Genomic DNA, 22,751 nt, shown 5'->3' with positions numbered 1-22,751 from the left:
TTGTTTGTCTGTCGTTTAAGCCAATACAGAATACAATATGGTCGTCAAGTAAGTCTCAAATTGCCAGCCATCCTTATTTGTTCAGTATCCAGTGGATACCTAGTAATGGGATGCACCATGTGAAGATGAGAATTGGACATTAGAAGCCCTAGTTAGTTCCCTGAATTTCTTAAAGGTTATATGGAGGTCATCTCCCAGTTATCAGGCTTTGACCCTTAAGCAATCCTATAACTATCATATTCACACTATTACCCAAGTAATAGAAAAGTAAATGAATATCAATTTCTTGCAATTCAATATTTTTTTCTTTTGAGAAGGCTTTTGATTCTTTATATCAATCAGAATATTTCAGATTATTAGAAACTATATTGAGGAACTCAACAGTTAGTGTAAATTAGAACATCAGGGATAAGGAATTCAGCACTGAAAGAGTAGTAAGGACAGGAGATCTAATATTATCCAACTTGCCACATTAGAAGTCTTAAGGAATGGGAAAACTATGGAATTAACATCAACAGAAGAAATGTAAATCATTTCCATTTTGCATATAACATTTCTGTGATAGCAAATAAATAAATAAATAAAGAAGCTCAAAAATGCTAAATGACCTTGAAGAAAGAAGGAGAAAATGTTTAAAGACTAACATAACTAAAACAAAAGTTATCACAACCTCTGATCAAACTGAACTTTGTTGAAGTTGTGAATGACTAATTACTATGGACCAACATCTTTATGGAAAAACAAGATAAAGAATAAATAAAAGAATCACACCAAGAAATAAAGTGTTATAGTTTATAAAGATTATCTGTTAGGGGATTTATCTAATGGAATAAGAGATTTCTTTCTTATTCCATTATTCAGTTGACTCACACAATACTAGCCTTATTTTTTCTATCGATGCAGTCAACATTAGAATTCTCCTATCACAAAAAGATGTTTTAATGTAAAATCAGATATAAGACAAGCCTGCACACTATCTCCAGTCTTATTCGTCAACTATAGTGATCACATCATGAAGGAAAGTGACATTAAACCTGACATGAAAACTGGAGATATTATCTCAGCTCTTTAGTTCATGCACATGATGTACTCCTAAATAATTACAGTACTAGTGTTCCAGACTAACTAAACTGAATAACTGCACCACCAAATTCTATATGCAAATCAGCATTAAAAAAAGTCCAACTATGAAAATGGACATTAACATGGAAAACATTGACTGCAATTTCAGCAAAGGACATAAAATATTTCAGCTATTTAGGGACAATTTTATAATACAGTCATACCCCGACTTACGCGAATCCGTTGTTACGCGGTTTCTTATATCTACGTATTCCCATCCCGCTTCACGCCTCACCACTAGTCGTATCTTTCAGGCAATGGCTGCATTCACCAGTGTCGCACATGCTGTGAACAAGCACTGACATGTTTCGTGCGGTCTTCATTCATACACGATTTTTATAGTCTACAAACCTTGCCATTGTTTAATGTTATGTTCTTGATAAAAATTTTATCACATGAAAAATAATAATGTCATCCAAAAGAAGCAAGTCCGATTCTTCTACAGCTAGCAAGAAAAAAAAAACATTGACTTTGGAAACAAAACTCAACATTATTAAGGATTTTGAAGGCGAAATGAAAATTTGTGAGCTAGCAAAGAAGTTGGATCTACAGGAATCCACAGTAAGAACAATCATAAAAGAAAGGTTTACAGATTTTGGAGGATATAGATTCTAACGAGGAACGAATTGTAGCCACAAGGCAAGGAATAAAAAAATCATTAGCTTACTATGAAGAAATTTTGCGTAACAAGAAAAAGACATTATGCCGTCAGACGAATCTATTAGATTTTATGAAGCCATCGACATCGAAATAACTTTCTTTTTTTTTATGTACGAAAAACTACAATTATGATTATATTTCTTAAAAAATATAGGTGTTTTTGTAAAACACCTATATTTGGAATTATACAATTGGGACCAAAGGTCCCAATTGTATGTTTGTATATATAAATTACATGTAAAATTATACCCAGAATTACGCGAATTCGAATTACGCGCTTTTTGTTGGTCCCACCTACCACGTAACTTCGGGGTTTTACTATAATTTAATAATTTATACTGTTTGAGAGGATAGGGGGATTGAGATCCAAAATTGGGCTGACAACACTGGTATTCTCTTTGATGAACAGCATGGATTAGCTAAAGAAATGTTGTTTTAGTAATCTGCTTACTTATTACAATAAGGTGACAGGTACATTAGGAAAGGGAGATGAATACACAGTGACATACTTAGATTTTGCAAAGGCTTTTGATAGATTGCAACATGATAAGTTGATAGTACACTGGAATGGATGGATAATACACTGGTTTGGATAATAGAATGTGTTGGCTATCTGATGGGTATGGGGGAGCAATATCCCAGAAGACGAAAGTCACTAGTGGTGTTTCAAGGATCTGTTTTAGGAGTCATTGCTGTTAAATTGTATGCTAATGATACCAGGGAAGGTCTGAATGGGGTATTAAGTTGTTTGCAGTTGATGCAAAGTTGGGAAGAACTATGAGGAATAGAGCAGATGTTTTGGACAGGAGAGCTTGAAATAAGAATAACAGGAAGGAAGTTGACATTGTTAGCATCTTGGAATGTATGAGGAGAGCTAATCTCAGGTGGTATGGTCACTATTCCACAGACAATACAGTTTCTGCTCTATGGAATGTGGAGTATGTGATACAAATTGTAGAGTGTAGTGGACAGGAGAGTGGGGAGAATATGATAGAGACATGTTAGAATAAGAGAAGAAAGATTACAAAATAGATATTTGTTAGGATGGCAGAAAAATGACTCAGAGGAAGACCAAAGTTTAGGTGGATTGATACAATATGAAATGTTTTAGAAGACCGAAATATTTTTGTAATAATGTAAACTTTTCACGCAGTACTATCATGATATCCTGTATAAAGAGTAACACATATTAGAAATAAAGAAACTGAGTGAATGGATATGGCAAAGTGTATGATTTTAAAATTCAGAAAACAAAGATAGTAGAGTATACAATTGGTGAGGATATATTAGAGGAGGTGGAGGCCATAAGAGTGGGTGATGGTGAATAGGGACCTAAAATTTAGAGGACACATTGCTAAAATTGAGAAGACAGCACAATGAACTCTGGTGACGATGTGGAGGACAATAACTTGTAGAAGTCAGAAGATTATGGTCCCAATGTATAGGGCCTTGATTAATTTGCCATATGGGCTAGTGAACACAAATTTGATCACCTGGTTTTAAAAAGGATGAAGAGATATTGGAAAAGGTCCAGAGGTAATTGACTAAGATGGTTTCTGGTCTATGAAATGTTAAGTATATGAAGAAAGTTTGAGAAATTGCAAACTGCAGAACCTGGTGGATAGGAGAATTGAGGGGGGGGGGGAAGGATATGACAGTGACATATGAGTTGGTAAGGGGTTTTATCAGATAAATGTTGAACAGGTCTTTCATATAATGGTAGGAAAACAAGAGGTCAATCCTGGAAGCTGTATAAGGAGGGTGTGAGAAAAGGGGTACAAAGAAGGTTTTTTGCATGAGAGTGGTGAGTGACTGAAATACACTGCCTGAGTGTGGTGACCAGTACCATTCTGTTTTCCTCTAATTATGCAAGACCAAGAATAGCCTGATTACCATCTGTACATAAGTTCATCTCAAAGACATGAAACCAACATCTCATCATCTTCCTTCATTCTATCCACCTCTGTTCTTTGAACAGCCTTCTCCATACTGTTTTCCTCGGATGATAAATTGATGTACAAGCTGCAGAGGATAGGTCTATGAAATGTTATAGATAGTATGTTGGTTAGATGGATCAGAGATTGGCTCTGAATGATGCCAGCAAGTTGTGTATGATGGAGCCATGGTAGGAGAGTGGTAGCCATACCACTGGTCACCTTCCTTCAGAAAAGGAAGGTGACCAGTGGCATGCCTCAGGGTTCTGTTCTTGGGTCCCTCCTGTTTAACTTATTTATTAATGATATTTCATGTGGATTGACTGGGGATCTTCAAATGATGCAAATTTAGGTAGAATAATCAGGAACAGTGTTGATGTCAATTCTCTACAGGAAGTAGATGAGATTCAGGATCTTGGAGTGATGGTGACAGTAGACTGAAGTTCCAAGACCATGTTACAAAGACTGTACATCATATTGCTGCTATGATAAAAAGTACATTAACATGTAGAGGATAAGGAGGCAGTTGTACATCCATACAGGAAGTAGATGAGATTCAGGATCTTGGAGTGATGGTGGACAGTAGACTGAAGTTCCAAGGCCACGTCACATGTTACAAAGACTGCACATCATATTGCTGCTATGATAAAAAGAACATTAGTAGGGGATAAGGAGGCAGTTATACATTCATATAAGGCATTGGTCAGACCACATATCGACTATTGTGCTCAGATTTGGTCACCTAGTTTTTCACTGTGATGTGAAAATTAGAAAGGGCCCAAAGATGAATAACCAAAGTAATATTGGGACTCTGTAGTGTGGGTTATGAAGAGCATTTGAGAAAATGTGGATTACAGAGGTTGGTGAACAGGTGGAAAAGAGGATATATCAGATTAATACAGAAGATATTAAGATGGGAATAATGAGAGGCTATCCCTGGAAGTTGTATAAAGATGTGGTGAAGGAGGGAGTGAGGAGTAGATTTTTAATGTGGTGAGTTGTTAGTGAGTGGGCCTCCCACAATAAGTCTATTGACTCCATGGAAGTTACCAAATAATAATTAGTATAGAAAGGCATACTAAGTCTTTGTTTTTTTATAGAACTGAAACTGAAGTGCAGATCAATAATAGATTGGAAAACACTGTAAGGAACTCCTACTTATAACTTGCTTTAATTGATGTATAAATGGACTATGGCTAGTAGCAGAAGTAAAAAAAATATATATCGATAATACAGTTAATTGATTTTGTTGATATATGCAATGCAATGCAAATTCACATAATTTAGAACTGACTTACCTCATCTGCTATTAGTATGTGTATTCCTAATGGGCCATAAATGAAAACTTCAGAAATGTTCTTTGATGGTAAACCAAACAGTGTACTAAGTTTTGTTATCAAATCTTCCATAGTTAAACTCTTTAAGTAAATGGCATGAAATACTGCAATCGAAATAAAGCAATTAGTATTTCTTTATATTTTCCTTAAAATAATTTTTTTCTCCCTTTTATATTAAAAATGTATTTGGAGAAGAGAATTTTATACATGCATATCACAATTGAACCTTACAATTAGAATAGTATATTTTTCTACTTTTGTCATAAATTTTTATTTTCCTTTTAAAAAAGAAATGAAACCATGTTTTCAACATACAATTCCATGTTTCACCCATGTTCATATTTATGTACAGAAGTCTCTCTATTATTTGACTGCAGTGAGAAATCAATTTGCTGGTCAGATAATTTTAAGTATACAGTTACATGATAACATGCCAGAAGTCAGTTAAAACAATAATCCATTCAAGCATCAGTTAACAGAAGGTTGGATAACTGAGAAATCGCAAATTATCAAGCTATTTTCATAATTTTCAAATATCTTACTACAGCTACTACAAAAATCAGAAAGCACAACTGGTGAAGATTAATTATGCACTTAACAATGTCCAAAAAACAAGATGGGTGAAAGCAATAAAAATGCATTATCTTGGTCACCTGTCAAGAAATTGTAGGTTAAATTGATGTTGAAAATGCAAAAAATATAGTAAATTCAGAAGGAAAAACAAATATTGAAATAATTACAAAAACAGAATTCATTACAATTTAAGCTAACGTGAAATATTGAAATAATTACAAAAACAGAATTCATTACAATTTAAGCTAACGTGAAATATTGAAATAATTACAAAAACAGAATTCATTACAATTTAAGCTAACGTGAAATATTGAAATAATTACAAAAACAGAATTCATTACAATTTAAGCTAACGTGTTAATAATATATAATATTATTAACACGTTAGCTTAAATTGTAATGAATTCTGTTTTTGTAATTATTTCAATATTTGTTTTTCCTTCTGAATTTACTATATTTTTTGCATTTTCAACATCAATTTAACCTACAATTTCTTGACAGGTGACCAAGATAATACTTTTGGCAATACATAAGCAAAATTCTTTTTGAAGATGAGGCTTGTGAACCATCTGACATTTACCATTTGGTGCAAAACAGAGTAACTTGGCTCACTTTCACCTAATAGACTTTATCTCCATGAGTTTTTGTTATATGAATATTTCTATTCATACATGAATAAATATACATACATTATATACATTGATAAGATTTATCTTATTAATATATTAATATATAGTATATCCAACAAGCTATAAACGAAAACCTCTGAAATGTAATGTAATGTTTCTTGGCAGTTTTGTTATCACATTCAGGCTAGATGGCATCATGATTTAAGAAAATACACAACATTCATTACTGGCAGGTGTGTGTGTGGGAGAAGAAACAATAAACAAGAGAACTGATCTTAAGTTGACAGAATGGCATGAAATTAGTGCCTTAACAAACTTGCTTTTGTTGGGTTACACACCAGTGAAATTCTCGAGGCCTTTAGCAAGTCAGAAGGATGATATTACATGCAGTCAGTCTTTGAGTGGAAAACATTATGTCTGAAACTTGCCGAGACATCAGGAACTTTGATGAAGGCTTTTCAATTTAAAGTATAGTTATCTGGTGTCATATGGGTATTTGTATGGTAGTATGGGTATTTTTGCCTTCAAAATAGGCAAACTATCTGGAGAATGCATGCAGTTAGCAACAAAAATACATTTAACAGATGGGAAGAATGAGGTTGGGTGGATTGTAGTGTAGCTTCAAAATCCCAAGAATATGGAAGGCACATATTCTGCCTACATAACCTTCTCCCTAAGAATTAATTAAAAATAGGACTATAGGTAATCCAGGATCTTAAATCTAATATAATAATTCTCATGTTAAATTAGGACATCATTTTTGCTGTAATAAAACTATCTATAGCAAAAAAAATTTTCTCTGATGCAGTAAATAAAATACAGTTTTGATGTAGTTATTTTATTTTATTTTATTTCATTTATTTTAATTCAATTTAATCTAATTTTTCACTAGATGTCAGGCCAGTAGAATGATGACTGTCATCGTCTCTTTATCATACTGTGTGAAATGTAATATAGCTTGTCTCTCTATATGTGTGTGTGTGTGTGTACTCCAGATGATTGCCTCAATATGAAGGTTGAATGTTGGGAAAATAAAATATTTCTAACATGGTTGTAGAGTCCATAATTTGTCTAAATGAATGCTGATCACCGTGTAACACTAAAGGAAAGGAATAGATAGATGTGTATCCTGAACGCTTTTAAAAAACACATTAAAACAGATTTTAATAAATTTTTAATGTAGCATGATAACATGAACTTCATTTCAGAAACTTTCTAATCACCCTGTCCTTTATTAATTATTATTTTAAAAAGTCAATCCCAAGTTCACAGTATACCTGCTGCAAACCTATGGGCTGTGGTCAAATCCTGATACAGCACAGATGTTTGTGACAGTCTTTAGGTAAAGATGATTTTCTTCATCAAGTGTAAGAATACCACTGTTTGAGGCCTGAGGTATATAAAATTTAAGTTCCATATTTGGTCATGTCTCTAGAGTACGGTTCCTGATCATTTAGCCTACCTATTTCTTTACATGCTGAAAAAGCATGTAAATAGAGACTGGCTGACTATATTAACAGATGAAAGATGGACAAAATTAAGCCCTGAGGAAAATACTAAAAGAAAGAAATGAACAAGATGAAGGGATGATCTACACAGGTCTGACATGAGATGGTCAACATTAGCTAAAGACAAACTATTGGAAAGTTAAGAGGAAGGCCTACATCCAGCCATCCAGCAGTGAATGGAAAGAAACTAAAGAAGAAGAAGCCTACCCATGATAGTGAAATGCATGATAAGATAATCATCTGGCTAATTATAGTTAATACTGATTGAATTTAAGTAGATATTGACTTTATGAAGGAAATGTATACAAATTAATGATAAATTCTGCTAACTTGTCAAAATGATAACAACAGAGTACACAAAAGGAAAGCTAAATATGACTGCAATTAACAAAGCAAGAAAGAAAGAATCTGTATAAGAAAGAGAATGCACAATTAAATGAAAAAAATGGCAGCTTTTACTGCAGAAAACAATTCTATAAACTTAAAGGACATAAAATTAATATTTATTTATTTATTTAATCAGGTGATATGCAAATTAATAAAAAATTTCAACATTTGTTTGATCTCAGCATCTCTTTATCATACTGTGTGAAATGTAATATAGTTTGTCTCTGTGTATATATATATATATGTGTGTGTGTGTGTGTGTGTGTGTGTGTGTGTGTGTGTGTGTGTGTGTGTGTATGTATGTGGACTCCAGATGATGGCCTTAATGTGTAGCGTATGTAATTTTTTTTTTTTTTATTGTTTATTTTGGAGCTGGTTGTAATATTAGGTTATTGTTCTCTATATATTAATATTATTATACTTTGCGCCTTTGTAACCTCTACTGTAGCTATTTGTATACTCTGCTTTTATTATTATTATACCTTACTTCTATTCTTTCATTAAACTTATTTAATCCTCCTTTTAACTTTATCGTTTCCTTTCATATACTCTGTTAACTTTCATCTCTTTTGCTCTACCTTCAGTATTCCTTCCTTATACCGGAGATCTCTAGAAATTTGTTTAGATTAAAGACTGCACCACTACAGGTCTCCTTGCAGCATAAGAAATATCAATACTTCCAGTTCGCTTTCTATACTAAGGCCATTCTCAACATTTATTCACAGTCATGGCTAACTCTTCACTTTAATTTGTACCTAATTTTAAACTCCCCGCTCACAGGATCGTGTTTATTTAGAACAGTGCATTGTGTAAAAGATCAAGCGGCACACTTTGTAAATAAAACAAACATGTTTATTTATGCTGAAACATCATACAAATTGTATACTAATGAAATTCTATTTGTTACTCCTCTCTAAGTTAAACACTTTAGAGGAAACTTTCTTTAGGACATTTTCTTAAGCATGCAACAAAATACCATTGACACAAATAATTAAGCAATTAAATTAAATAACTATCAGCCGATTCACAATTTAGGAATTATCATGCCTTGATTAACTATAACCATAAATTCCAGTCTTCACTCAATATATATTACTATTACTATTATTACGGGCAACTCCAGGGAGTCATTAGACTCATCGAGGGAGGCCCCAAATCATATTCATCACAACTATTCGACATTCATACAGTATCTATCATACCTCGCCTTAAACTCATTCACTGTCACAGCATCCACCACAGACTAAGGGAGTGCATTCCACTCATTCACTACTCTAAAAGTAAAGAACCCAGCTCTAATACCCTTACTAACCACACTTTTGCCCAGTTTCCATGGATGTCCCCTAGTCCTCCCACAACCAGCCCTGTTCTCAAAAATATCTTCTGAATTAATTTTATAGAAACCCTTCAGTAATTTGAATGTCTCAATCATATCTCCCCTCCTCCGCCTATCAACCAATTTTTGCAACCCACAAATCCTCAACCTGTTCTCATACGGTTCATTCCACAGACTTGCTATCATCTTCGTCACTCGCCTCTGGATCCTCTCCACCTCCTCCCCATCAAGAAGAAACCTAGGTGACCAAATCTGAGCACAGTAGTCGAGATGGGGTCTTATCAAGGCTCGATACAGAGGAACAATAACCTGCTTGTCAACGTATTCTTCAGCAACCAAGTGATTTGATGAGCTGATTTGGCCAGTTTTGCAATGTGTCCCCTAAATTTCAATTCCTTATCCACCAACACTCCTAAATCTCGTGCCTCATCAATTTCCTGGAGCACGGTTCCACCAATGCAGTAAACTGCCACCAATCTTTTCACCCCAAAATGCATAACCTTACATTTTGCCACATTAAATTGACATCCATTCTCCTTAGCCCAGACCTCCAATCTATCCAAATCATCCTGCAAAATTTTGACGTCATCTGCATTCACTATTGCCCTACCCAACTTCGCATCATCCGCAAACAAATGAACTGTTCCTCTCAGATCCTTTCCTATATCATTTATGAACAAATTAAACAGCAGTGGTCCAAGAACAGATCCTTGTGGCACACCACTAGTCACAGGCCGTCTTGTGGACTCTACTCCTGAGTAAACCACTCTCTGATATCTCTCCATCAACCACCCTCCTATCCATCTCACCAACCCTATGTCCATTCCCATATGCTGCAATTTATTGATTAGAATTCCATGTGGTATCCTGTCAAAGGCCTTAGCAAGGTCCAGTAGAATCACTGTAAACCCATTACCCTTATCCAGTTCAGCCATCACTGTGTTATAATACGTGAGCAAGTTACTGAGGCATGACCTACCCTTCACAAAACCATGCTGTCCCCGATACAGTATCCCATTTTCTTCTATCCAATCTTGTATTTTCCTCTTGACTATTTTCTCTAAGACCGTGATAATGATTCCTGTTATGCTGATTGGCCGGTAATTTTCAACAGCAGCCTTGGAACCACCTTTGTGCAGTGGAACTATTTTCCCCTCTTTCCACCCCCTTGGGACTGACCCAGTCCTGAGGCTCAAATTAAACAAAATGGTCAAGGGCACTGACAATTCTTTGGCCGCTTCACGTACGACACGAGCTGGTATACCATCCAATCCCACAGATGTATTGACATTGAGGTTCTGTAATAGACTAGTTACCTCTACTTCATTCATCACAATTCCAGTATAAGCTGTTGGTTCTTCCATTCCTGCAAAGTCACCACCTGGATGATATACTCTTGCAAAGTGCTCGCTCAGTAATTCCACAATATCGACTGATTCGGTTACCTCCCTACCCTCAGCATTTTTTAAGATCATTCTACCATGAGCATTTTTCCTTTTACTTGCAACATATTGAAAAAACTGTTTGGGATTCTCTTTAGCCTGCGTGGCCAATTTCCTTTCGTAATCTGCTTTTGCTTTTCTTACCACCCTTGTTACCATCATGGCCTGAGCTTTATACTGTTCCTGCACCTGATGGTCACCCTTCTCCTTAAATTCCCTCCACAATTGTTTCTTTTTTTGCAGCTCAAGCTTAATAGTGTTATTGATCCATTTAAACCCTACTTGATTTATTATTCGGACTCTTGGTATACAGTCAACCATTGCCTCCTGCAAACAGTTCTTAACCACCTCACATGCACTATCAACATCCAGCCCTTGCAGTTTAAATGCCATGGCATTGAGCCAAGCACACACCTAAGCTTGTCATACTTACCAGCCCGGTAATTCCACATGTACCCTGTCTTAATTGTAAAAACGACTCCTTTAGCCACCTCCCAAGTCATGACCTTATGGTCACTCTCACCAATTGGTGGCAACATGGTCATGTTCGTTACAGCCACATTCTCGGTTGCAATTACTAGGTCCAGCACTCTCTGCCCCCTGGTATTTTCCAATACATGTTGCTGTAGATAGTTGTCCCTTAATAACTGCATAAAATCCAATTCCTTCCTCCCATGTGCCCTCTCCTCTTTCCAGTCAATGTTACCATAATTGAAATCACCCATAATAATTACCCTCCTTCCACTCATTTCTTCTATTTGCTTATGTATACTATCCCCACCATCCACTCCATCACCCGGTCTATAGCAGCACCCAATTGTATATTTTGTTCTGCTAGATTCTATCTCACACCAAACAGCCTCAAATGTGCTTTTTTCCCCATCATGCAGTTCAACTTCTATACTCCTTGGCTGAAGCTCATCAGCTATCATCAATAACACTCCTCCCCCCTTTTTATTCACCCTGTCACTCCTGAACACCCTATACCGGTCGCATTCAATCCCACTAGCTTTATCATCTTCTGTCAGCCATGTTTCACTAATACCGACAACCTGTGGCCTGGAAGTGCCAACAATGGCCAAAAACTCTTCCTTCTTGTTCCTAATACTCCTGGCATTAATGTACATGAATCGCAGAAGCCCATTTGTCCCATCCCTACTTTGATGCCTTATACTAACTATCCCATTCTGATTTGTTGTCCGTCGTACTCGCTCGGGCATAATATACTCATTCATACACTTAACTGCCCCCCTAAAGTCTGCATATCTACTCCTCCCCCCTCTTAATAAATCTAGTTTCCATGAGTCTGTACATCCACTTCCACATCATTCATCAACACTCTTTCAAGTCTCCGTACACCAACTCCATTCAAATGCAACCCATCCATCTTATATAAGTCCTTTCGCCCATCGAACTCATCCCACACATCCACAAATTCCACACCACTCTCCATGCATAACCCACGCATAAAGTCATTGGCAATTATGGCCCTCCATATATATATATATATATATATATATATATATATATTATATATAATTATATATATATATAAAGATATATATAATTCTCTTTATGCAAACTAATTCTCATAACACTATATATGGCAATTCTATAATCTTATCATTTCTTCTAAAACAGTCTCTTACAATAGACAAAGTTACTTTAAAACAACTTCTCTCTATGCAAACAAATTTTCGTTCTACTATATATAGTAATTCTATAAAATTATCAGTCCCTCTAAACAGTCCTTCACAACATAAGAAAATTTACAACGAAAATGAACTCACATGACTTCTTCATCAGTATAGTGCACTTGTTCGTACTTCCTTCACAGATGCCCTGAATTCCTATCTATGTCAGGTCTTGGGCTTTCACTTTAGAGGTTTCATGGATACCGTGTTCTCCTCTGGAGTGGCACGCGGGGGCTGGAGCGCAATTTTTCGGCATTATAGATACTCAGACATACGGTCTGATGATCAAGCTTGGTCACCCTGGTCCTGGACTGCTATTCGCTCTGTAGGTTTTCGCCTCTGGTTTTCCCCTCCATGACCTCATCCGGATTCGACGTAGTCCATGGATCGACTCCCTCCTCTTTTTCTCCTGGCATCAACTCTGCTGGTGTTCGAATGTCGATCTCTATCTCTTTTCTATGATCCTTATATTTGGTTCTCCACGGGACCATGGGCAAAGGTTTGGGACCCCCAAATATTCCCGCGCAAACCTTGAACTAAGATCTGCGACCCCTGTGCTTTCATGTGCAAACTCTTAACCTTCTTGTAAGCGCAGACTTCTAGCTCTCCCTGAAGAGTACGTTCAATCCTTTTACAACATAGCAGAGATGCTTCTGATGTATACCGCTCTCTCTCTTTTGCTACTGACCTTGAAGGCAGTATTGGACTGGCTTTGAATACAATAGGTTTCCTCTATGCAAAGGACTAACATCAAATACATTTCCAAATTCTAAAGTATTGCCCTTGAACTTCTATTTTAAGACGTCTTCTGCTTACTCTATTTAGTATGTTTTATACATGGGCTTTTGGTATTACTTACATAGAAAATTACAATACCTTGAACTTAACATATTCATACATCTTCTATTTATACAATTTTGCATGTTAATTCCTCTGAGTTTCAATATATGGGCTGTTAGTATTATTTACATAAAAAGTTTACCAGTTTACTTTTTGTGAATTCTTCTGGATGTGACCCCTTGTAAAAGTCGATGCAATAAAAAAGGAAATTTACGCTACATCGAATTTTACAAGTCCATAATTTGTCTAAATGAATGCTGATCACCGTGTTCAAGATTATTTGCACATAAGACACTCACTAGATCTCTTATATTATCCTAATTTGTACTGACATTTACTTTTACATCAGATTTTTGTTTTCTTCTACTTAATTCTGTGAATGATGCTACTGGCATACCTGGCCAAATAACACACTTGAGAACCAGATGTAATTATGCTCCTGAAAGCTAAAATTACTGTTTCAAAGATCAGAGATATTAATAAACTAAGGATTAGTTTTAGGTTTAGTGGCAGAGGAACAGCTAAATCATACTATGACTATACATGTCTCAGCAAGTACACAAGGTAATAAATACATAAAATAACAAACAGGTATAAAAACAAATGTAAAAGGGTGAAGGGTGTGTAAAAATAAGTGTAAAAGAATTCATAGAAACATATATAAATAAAAAAGGTTTATACACATTAAGTCGAACTAATAAAACTAATACAAACAATATCTACATAATTTATATAAGGTGATAAATATTAATACTTGGTAAAAATTTAAAAGTGGAAATAACACTTGATGAATCTGAGTGTATATAGCTCAAACAGATTATGAATATGACTAAAATAGTGACTGTGCTTACTAATAAAATAAGGACATTTGATTAAAATATGACTGATGGTTAGTAGAGTACCACACAACTCACATACAGGCATGTCATCAACTCTCAATAGGAAGGAGTGTATAAGATGATTATAACTTATGTGGAGCCAAATAAGAACAAGTTTCTTTTTAGGGTTCTTGCATATACTAGACTACCATAATCTGATTTCAGGCTTGATATAATGGAGCTTGTTACTGGTCTCTCTACTTCATGATGACTGCCACTGGGATAAAAGTGTTTAATTGATGATCTGTTGGTAATTGGTACAGAGCATACGGTAAAAGCTTGAGAAACACCATGCAGCCTCGTTTCCCTTAATCGCAATGTGACTTGGAATCCAATAGTGGCACACAACCAAATCTATCTTCCATAATGGGCATATTGGATACAAGAGAGCCCTGGATATTTCTGTAGGTCCAGACATCTTATTGCTTGTAGAGAACTTCATGAATCTATACATATATAATGCATCTTTGGTAGCATTGAAGTCTTATGTAGTTTAAGGCAAGCTCTATTGCATGCAGCTCACCAAGCTTCTTAGTCTTGACATGCTGGCATAATTTGAGTTTCATCTTAGAAAATATCCCACAGGAGTGGAAAGAACATATAATAGTCCTGTTGTACAAGAATGGTGTGAAAACTGATGTGTGACTATCGACCCAGTAGTGGTGGTGGTGAAATTTTAGAGAAGTTGGTAAGAACTCACATACAGAGAAACTATAACTTTGCAAAGAACAGCATGCATTTACTAAAGGAAGATCATGCGCAAGCAATTTGTTTATATTTTATAATAATATTACAGTTGAGTTGAATAAAGGGAAGGGATACATACTGTGATACTGTTGGACTATGCTAAGGCATTTGATAGATACCATATTGAAAGGCTGTTGAATAAATTGGAGGATATGGGATTGGAACAAATTATTGACATGGATAAGTAGGCGGCTGATAGACATCAGAAAGCAGTACACTGGAGCAAGAGGTAAATCTGTGAGATTTAAGGTGACCAGAAGGATAACCCAGGAGTTGGTCTCCTGGGGCCACTGTTATTCAATGTATACATTACCGATATTGGGAAGGACCTGATAGGAGATGTTCAATTGTTTGCTACTGATGCAAATATAGGCAAGACAATCAGGGATATTACTGATATACAGTACTTACAGAATAACTTGAATAGGTGTGAAGTGTTGACAAATGATAATGGCTATAATTCATCATTAGTAAGCATAAAATAAGCTCTTCGGTGTATGAGATTTCCAATGGCATATTAAATAGTCAGAAGAGTAAACCAAGTGGGAGTTTAATGGATGAATAACATCATTTAGCTGAAGCTACAAAAAAAGAAAAAAATATGGAGGGAATTCAAAGAGAAAGGTAACCAGTAGGCAAATGAGCAGTACAAAGCACAAGCCAGAAGGGTAATCAGTGTGGAAAGAAAGGAAATTAGCAGTGCAGGCCAAATATAATCCCAAATAGTACTTTCAATATGTTGCAAGTAAAAGGAAGAATGTTTATGGCAGAATGATTTTAATGAATGCTGACGGTAGGGAGGCAACAGAATCAGGTAAAATAGTAGAATTACAAAGTGATCACTTTGCAAGAGTATATCATCCGGGTGGAGATATTGCATTAATGAGAGAGGCAAAGACATATGGGAACTGAGATAAATGAAATGGAAGTGCATAGCAAAAGTGTGGTTAGTAAGGGTGTTAGAGCTGGGTTCTTTACTTTTAGAGTGGTGAATGAGTGGAATGGGCTGCCAGAGTCTGTGGTGGATGCTGTGACAATGATACTGTATGAATGTCAAATAGTTGTGATGAACATGATTTGGGCCTCCCTCGATGAGTCTAAGGACTCCCTGGAGTTGCCCATAATAATAATAATAATATTACAGAACTTTGATATGAATACAGCTATGGGATTAGATGGAATACCAGCTAGAGTTTTATGTGAAGGTCCTAGGGAATTGTCAGTGCCTTTAACCACATTGTTTAATCCAAGTCTTGGTTCTGGGTTAGTCCCAAGAGGGTGGAAATGAAGGAAAAATAGTTCCACTGTGTAAAGGAGGCTCCAAAACTGATATAGCAAATTACCACTGATCAGCATATCAGGAGTTTTTGTCAAGGTAATGGAGAAGTTGGTCAAGAGCAAAATACAGGCATGGAGAGATGGAAATGCGATACTGTATGGGTGGCAACATGGTTTTGTGAAGACAGCACATACCTCAGTAACTTGCTTACATTTTATAATATCATGACAGCTGAGCTGAATAAAGGTAATGGGTTTACAGTGGACTTTGTAAAAGCATTTGACAGAATCCCACATGGAATTCTAATCAATAAATTGCAGCACATGGGAATGGATATAGGGTTGGTGATGTGGATAAGAGGGTGGTTGACGGAGTGATATCAGAGTAGTTTATTCAGAAGTAAAGTCCAGAAGAAGGCCTGACTAGTGGAATGTCACATGGCTCTGTTCTTGGGCCACTACTGTTTAATTTGTACATTAATGATATAGGAAAGGATCTGAGAGGAACTGTTCAGTTGTTTGCTGATGATGCAAAATTGGGTAGAGCAATAGTTAATCCAATCAATGTTAAAATTTTTCAGGATAATTTGGATAGACTGGCAGTCTGGGCAAAGGAGAATGGCTATCAGTTTAATGTGGAAGTGTAAGGTTATGCATTTTGGGGTGAAAAGATTACTAGCTGTATACTACATTGATGGAACTGTACTCCAGGAAATTGATGAAGCAGAGATTTGTGAGTGTTAGTGAATAGGGAGTTGAAGTTCAGAGAGCATAATGCAAAAGTGGCTAAAGCAGCTCAGCAGATTATACTTGGTTACTGAAGAATACTTTGATGAGCAATAATAACAAGCAGTTATTATTCCTCTTTATCGAGCCTTGATAAGACCCCATCTTGACTACTGCATGCAGATCTAGTTACCTGGATTTCTTGGTGATGACGAAGAGGTGGAGAGGATCCAGAGGTGAGTGACCAAGATGGTAGCAGGTCTATGGAACGAACCTTATGAGAACAGGTTCGAGAAATGAACCTGTTCCTTATGAGGAATGAACCTCACGAGAACAAGATCAATGGAGGAAATTTTTCAGAATAGGTCTGGTAGTAGTAGAACTAGGGTCACTGAAGGAACGGTGTTAGAACTAGATTTTTTTGCTTGGAGAGTGGTGAATGAGTGGAATGGGTTGTCAGTGTCTGTTGCAGTGCCATGACTGTGAATGAGTTCAAAGCAAGGTATGATAGATACTGCACAAATGTTGGATAGTGCTTGGCATGATGTTTAGGGCCTCCCTGAATGAGTCTAAGGATCCCATGGAGTAGCCCATAATAATAATAATAATAATAATATTGTTTTGGGGGTGAGGATATAATTTATGTTTGAAGAAACTGATGCTAGAACTCTTGCAGTTATGGTGGGCATTGAAGTTCAAAAGTGACATGCCCTTTCTTTTAGAATTACACAGTGATCAGCATTCATTTTTGACAAAATTATAGAGAAAACCGCCTGAAAAACTTGGTATGAGTGCAAATTTAAGGAGGTTTGTAAAATTCTGATCAACCAACCTAATCTCAACTATAATGATGGTCTAAAAACTCAAGAATATGGATGGCACATATTTTATCCACATAACCTTTGGTTCCAAGAGGTCAATATAAATTACAATTAGGATTGTGTAGTACTCCGGGTTCTTATCCTTATTATAACAAACACCTATGTTAAATTATTGATTAGGCCACCACTATTGCTGTATTAAAAAGATAATATGAATTTGTTCCCTGGCCATGTAAAAACAGGATATAGCCTTGAAGTTTTTTTGTTTTGTTTTTTTCCACTGGAGGTCAGGCTAGCAATAACTGAATTAACATCCCTTTGGCATACTGTCTGAATAGTAATGTAGCTTGTCTGTGTATATGTGAAAGTGTATACTCCAAATGATGACTTCAAAATGAATGTCGAAATGTTGGGATATTAGAGTAATTTTATTAATATGGTAGTTATCTCCATAATTTTGTCAAAAATGAATGCTGATCATCATGTAACTCTAAAAGAAAGAATTCTTATAATCCAAGAAGTAATGCACAAACATAGAAATCACTATAGTAATCTGCAGATGAGCGTTTCTTTTTTGATTAATGAAATGGAATTTTTAAAAAGATGTAGAGATAGCAATTTGTTCTTAACTGCATTGTTATATCTTGGACGTCTGTGTGACTGCCTTATTGTTATATCTCTGTCTTTACTCTAGCCTTACAGTTAACATAAATTTTTGTATCACTTAATATCAGATATTCGTTTGCCGATGAATTTGTATTAATTAAAGACTGCGCCAGCCGGCAACAAATTCTTATATGTCATCCAATACTTAAAAAAAATGTAGGGATTCAAGAAGTAAGCAGTCGTAGTCCCAATTCTTCTATCACTAATGGTTTCCCCTTAAATGCATGGTACGAAATTTTCCAAACGGTAGCTCAAATCCACAGAAAGGATGACAAACTCATTTGATTATATTTAAAGAAACACATTTATTATTGTACAAAGACAAGTATACATGTTAATCAAATCCTTAATCCTAAAAGAGTCTAGGTTCCCTTTACTTAATTAATCACATTCAAAACTTCTATACTATAGTCCCTTACTTGACATAAATTCCTCACTTCTAAACGTACATCTATTCTCAGACTCTTATAACCAAGTTACTTAATATTATCACACATGTAATATTTCATATATACACAAGACAACTCAATACTTCTGACATGAATTTCTCTAGGATAATACTTCTTAATCTTACTTAAACCCCCCCCTCCATTTTAGTTAACAATTAGTTACGTTCTGACCATATAACATTACTGCTCTTAAATCACACAAACAGTTCTGACCTCGGCCTCCTGTTCGGCTGGAGCCTAATATGCTTCCTTCTCAACTGTAGACAAAAATTGTCCAAATTGCAGACTGTTCCTATAACACTACACAGAAATAGCATGCTTCCTTAACTTCTGTTTCCCTACTCTTCGGTTACTTTAATTCAACATTTAACATAAAAAAATCTTCCGCTTACCGTTCTTGCCTTGAACTGGCTACTTTGGTCGGCTCACTGTACCTTCACTGATGGCGGTCTTGCTATTCCTTTGTTTCCATACGAACCGAAAAACACTCATACACAGATTTGAACACTGATGTTGATTTCATCAGTGGCTCTTTCTTCTTATGGATCTGAATACATTGTAGTTGCAGCCTTGGCCCACGTAGCACACATAGCAAGGGGGGATTCTTGCTACACGTGGCGGCAAGCTCTACACAGCTCTCCGACAGGACTAGGTGCCGACGAAACCCGGAGACAAGAGATAAGAGAGTGATTCGAATTCCCGCTGAAACCTTTATACTCCAAAACAGCTCCCTCACTCGGCGGTGTCGTCACGCATACGGCGGCTGCTGATTGGACGCCGTGGCTACGAACTGCTTTTACATGGCTTAAAGTTTGCTCTAGCTTATACACATTTACTTGGCGATTTATACATGATTTTATATTTTAATTCACTTACAACTAATTTCTACTTAACTCATGGGCTATTTTAACATTGTCTAGAGCTCACACATTTGGACATTTACATGTTCTTGGATTGTTAAATGGCACATTCTCTGTCCGGAGGCATAAGCATGTCCTTATACTCTCCTTATGAGGTAACTTAGTGTTGGGTGGGAAAAAAGGATGACTCATCATTTTATTCCGACACAACGGCATCAAGCTAAAAAAGAAAATTCACCTTAGTGAAAAAACTACAAATTTATAGCAGTATGAAAAAAGGCAATACTGCGGTTCAGACTATTCGCAAAAATTTGGCACTTGTTCAAGACCAGGTTCTAAATTTAAAATTGGAACTTTTCAGTTATTTAAATCCAGATGTTTGGGATGTCCTTGAGAGGGTCACTGAGAACTCAGCTAAACATTCTCTGGAATCAAAGAAAGTAAAAGTAAAACTTATAGCCAAATTTCTTAGAATGAAACAAGAGTTGACTATAGCAACCAACCAGAAATAAGTGATAAAACAGGAGTAACCAAATGCCTTTAATGAACAGTCATGTGTTAACTTTTTAAGCCACGTTCTGAACTTTTGCTACTTAGTAAAGGCCTAAACTCTGTTGTAGCACCTAGGACAGTTAACAAATTGGATTTTATATATCATGTTGAGAGGAACATAAAGTTTCTCCCAACTAATATAGCTGATAAAATATGATTAGAAACTTCCAACATTTTAAATAACACTAAAGCATTAACTAGCAAACTCACCAAAACTGAATTAGCAGCCATGAAATCTTTAAAAGCAAATCAGGATATTGTAATTAACAGAGCTGATAAAGGGAATGCTACTGTTATTTTAAACTGAACTCGCCTTCAAAAAATGAATCAAGCAATATCTGATGAAAACTCCTATTAACTTGTAAAATACAACCTAACTAATCAGATTAAAAAGGAAACTGTAGAATTACTAAAATCAGTCACTTCGTGGCCCTCAGACACCATTAAAAAAACGACTTCCTCATTACGCTTATTCCCCTGAGAATTTACGGTCTGCCTATGATTCATAAAACTGCTTCCACTGATAGTTGAAGGTATCAACAGCTCCAATTATCACCTAGACTAGAAGCTAACATCAACACTCAAGGAGTTTAGTAGATCATTTCTCCCTTTATATAAAAACACACAACATTTTGTAAAAACATCACACTTGATAAAAGTGATTTATTAGTCAGTTTTCACATATCTGGCTTTTTGACAAATGTCCCAATCAATGACACAATTCTTCTTTTAGGACAAACATTATGTTTGGCAAAATACTTTTAAACTGCGAGAAGAGGATACAGCTATGGGCTTGCCATTATTCCCCCTATTTCTAACTTTTACATGGAAGCTTTCGGGCAATGTGCTCTGGATTCTTTGCTTTAAAACCCAAAGTCTGGCTTTAGTATGGTTATGATGTTTTCGTTACCTGGCACCATGAACCACCAGACTTTAAATACTTTCCTCATTCACCTGAACAAACACAAATGCATATAATTTACAAACTGAAATTGAAAGGCAGAACACACTTGATTTCTGGATATACTTGTCACATGTCTTCCATTCAGCAGTCTTTCCTTCACTGCTTATCGTAAGTCTACACACACTGGCCAATATACCCACATAACTTCTTACTACCACCCAACACAAAAACTAAGTGTCATTAACACATTAAAAAACAGAGCTTTAAGGATCTGCTCCAATGAGCAAGCACTAAACCACAAATTAAAATTATTAGCAATACTTTCCTAAATAATGGCTACAGCAAAAATAATATCAATAAAGACTAATAATAAATATAGACCAGATCAAATAAAAGTGTAGCCATTCCATAGATTAAACAAATATCAGATAAAATAAACAGAATACTACACAAATACAACCTTAATGTCACCTTTGAATCTCATGCAAAATTATAGATTTGATTCAATTCCTCCAAGGATTTCTTTCTTCTTCTGGTTCACCATGGAGTATACTGTATTCAGTACATCTGTAACCTGTCTTATATAGAAAACTGTACACACAATTCCTATCTGGAAAAAGGAGCATAAACACCATGGTAAATTTAATAACTATGGTAAATCTGGCTTTGTTGATTACACCCTGAATACTCTACACACAATTGATTGAAGGTACCTGCTCATTACATGACATCAAAACTTGGTATGAGTACATATTTAAAGATGCCTATGAAATTATCAACTAACCTAATCTAACTATAATGATGGTCTAAAAATCTCAAGAATATGGATGGCACATATTCTATCTGCATAACCTTTTTTAATTTTTTTAGGAAATGACAATGTAAATTAAATAATTAATGATAGAAACGTTAATTAATAACTACTTATATTTTGGCAATGTTGCATTGCCATCTTCAGTGACCACAAAACAATGATATGTTCACGCAGGCACTCACACTAAGCAAATGAGGATGAAGAAAGGCAACTGAAGAAGTCGGTCCTAGAGTCCTAAAAGGTGCCCCCCCCCCTAGCAGATTGGGTTGTCTTGGCCATTGTGCTGACAATCTTAGAATGCAAGTTTCCCAAATTTGGCGCAGTTTCAAGCACCCACATTTGTTGAGGTTTGGGAAGTTTTTCAGAGCCGAGGCTGATTCAAGTTATAATTTTTCATACTTGAACTTGCTGCAGTGTAATAAAGTGGCCTTCTTCCAGCATATTCCACCAGTACAGCCAATCAGCAAGTCCTGATTGGCTGTACTGGTGGAAATGGATGTAGTCCTTGTGTTCGGTAATCGTGATATTGGCTGTAGTAGGACAGTTTGCAACTGTAAAGGACCTGGTATACTCTAGGTTGGTCTAGGGCAGGGG

At 35.9% G+C, this 22,751-nt stretch overlaps 1 protein-coding gene across 7 annotated transcripts in view; it reads right to left on the bottom strand.

Annotated features, from left to right (window-relative positions):
• LOC150093675 (transcription factor CP2-like) overlaps window positions 1-22,751 on the bottom strand; it is a 357,564-nt gene that overhangs the window by 33,564 nt on the left and 301,249 nt on the right. For all 7 annotated transcript variants that reach the window (XM_090412621.1, XM_090412620.1, XM_090412622.1 and 4 more), the window contains one exon: window positions 5,015-5,157. In XM_090412621.1, the coding sequence (XP_090268747.1) occupies window positions 5,015-5,157 (143 nt within the window). The remainder of the gene's footprint in view (window positions 1-5,014; window positions 5,158-22,751) is intronic.

The sequence above is a fragment of the Typopeltis vanoorti genome, chromosome 23, assembly GCF_054136105.1.
Source record: "Typopeltis vanoorti isolate ZY-2024b chromosome 23, IOZ_Tvanoo_1.0, whole genome shotgun sequence".
NCBI lineage: Eukaryota > Metazoa > Arthropoda > Arachnida > Uropygi > Thelyphonidae > Typopeltis > Typopeltis vanoorti.
The sequence above is the reverse complement of the archived record's forward strand: the minus strand, read 5'-3'. Positions and strand labels throughout refer to the sequence as shown.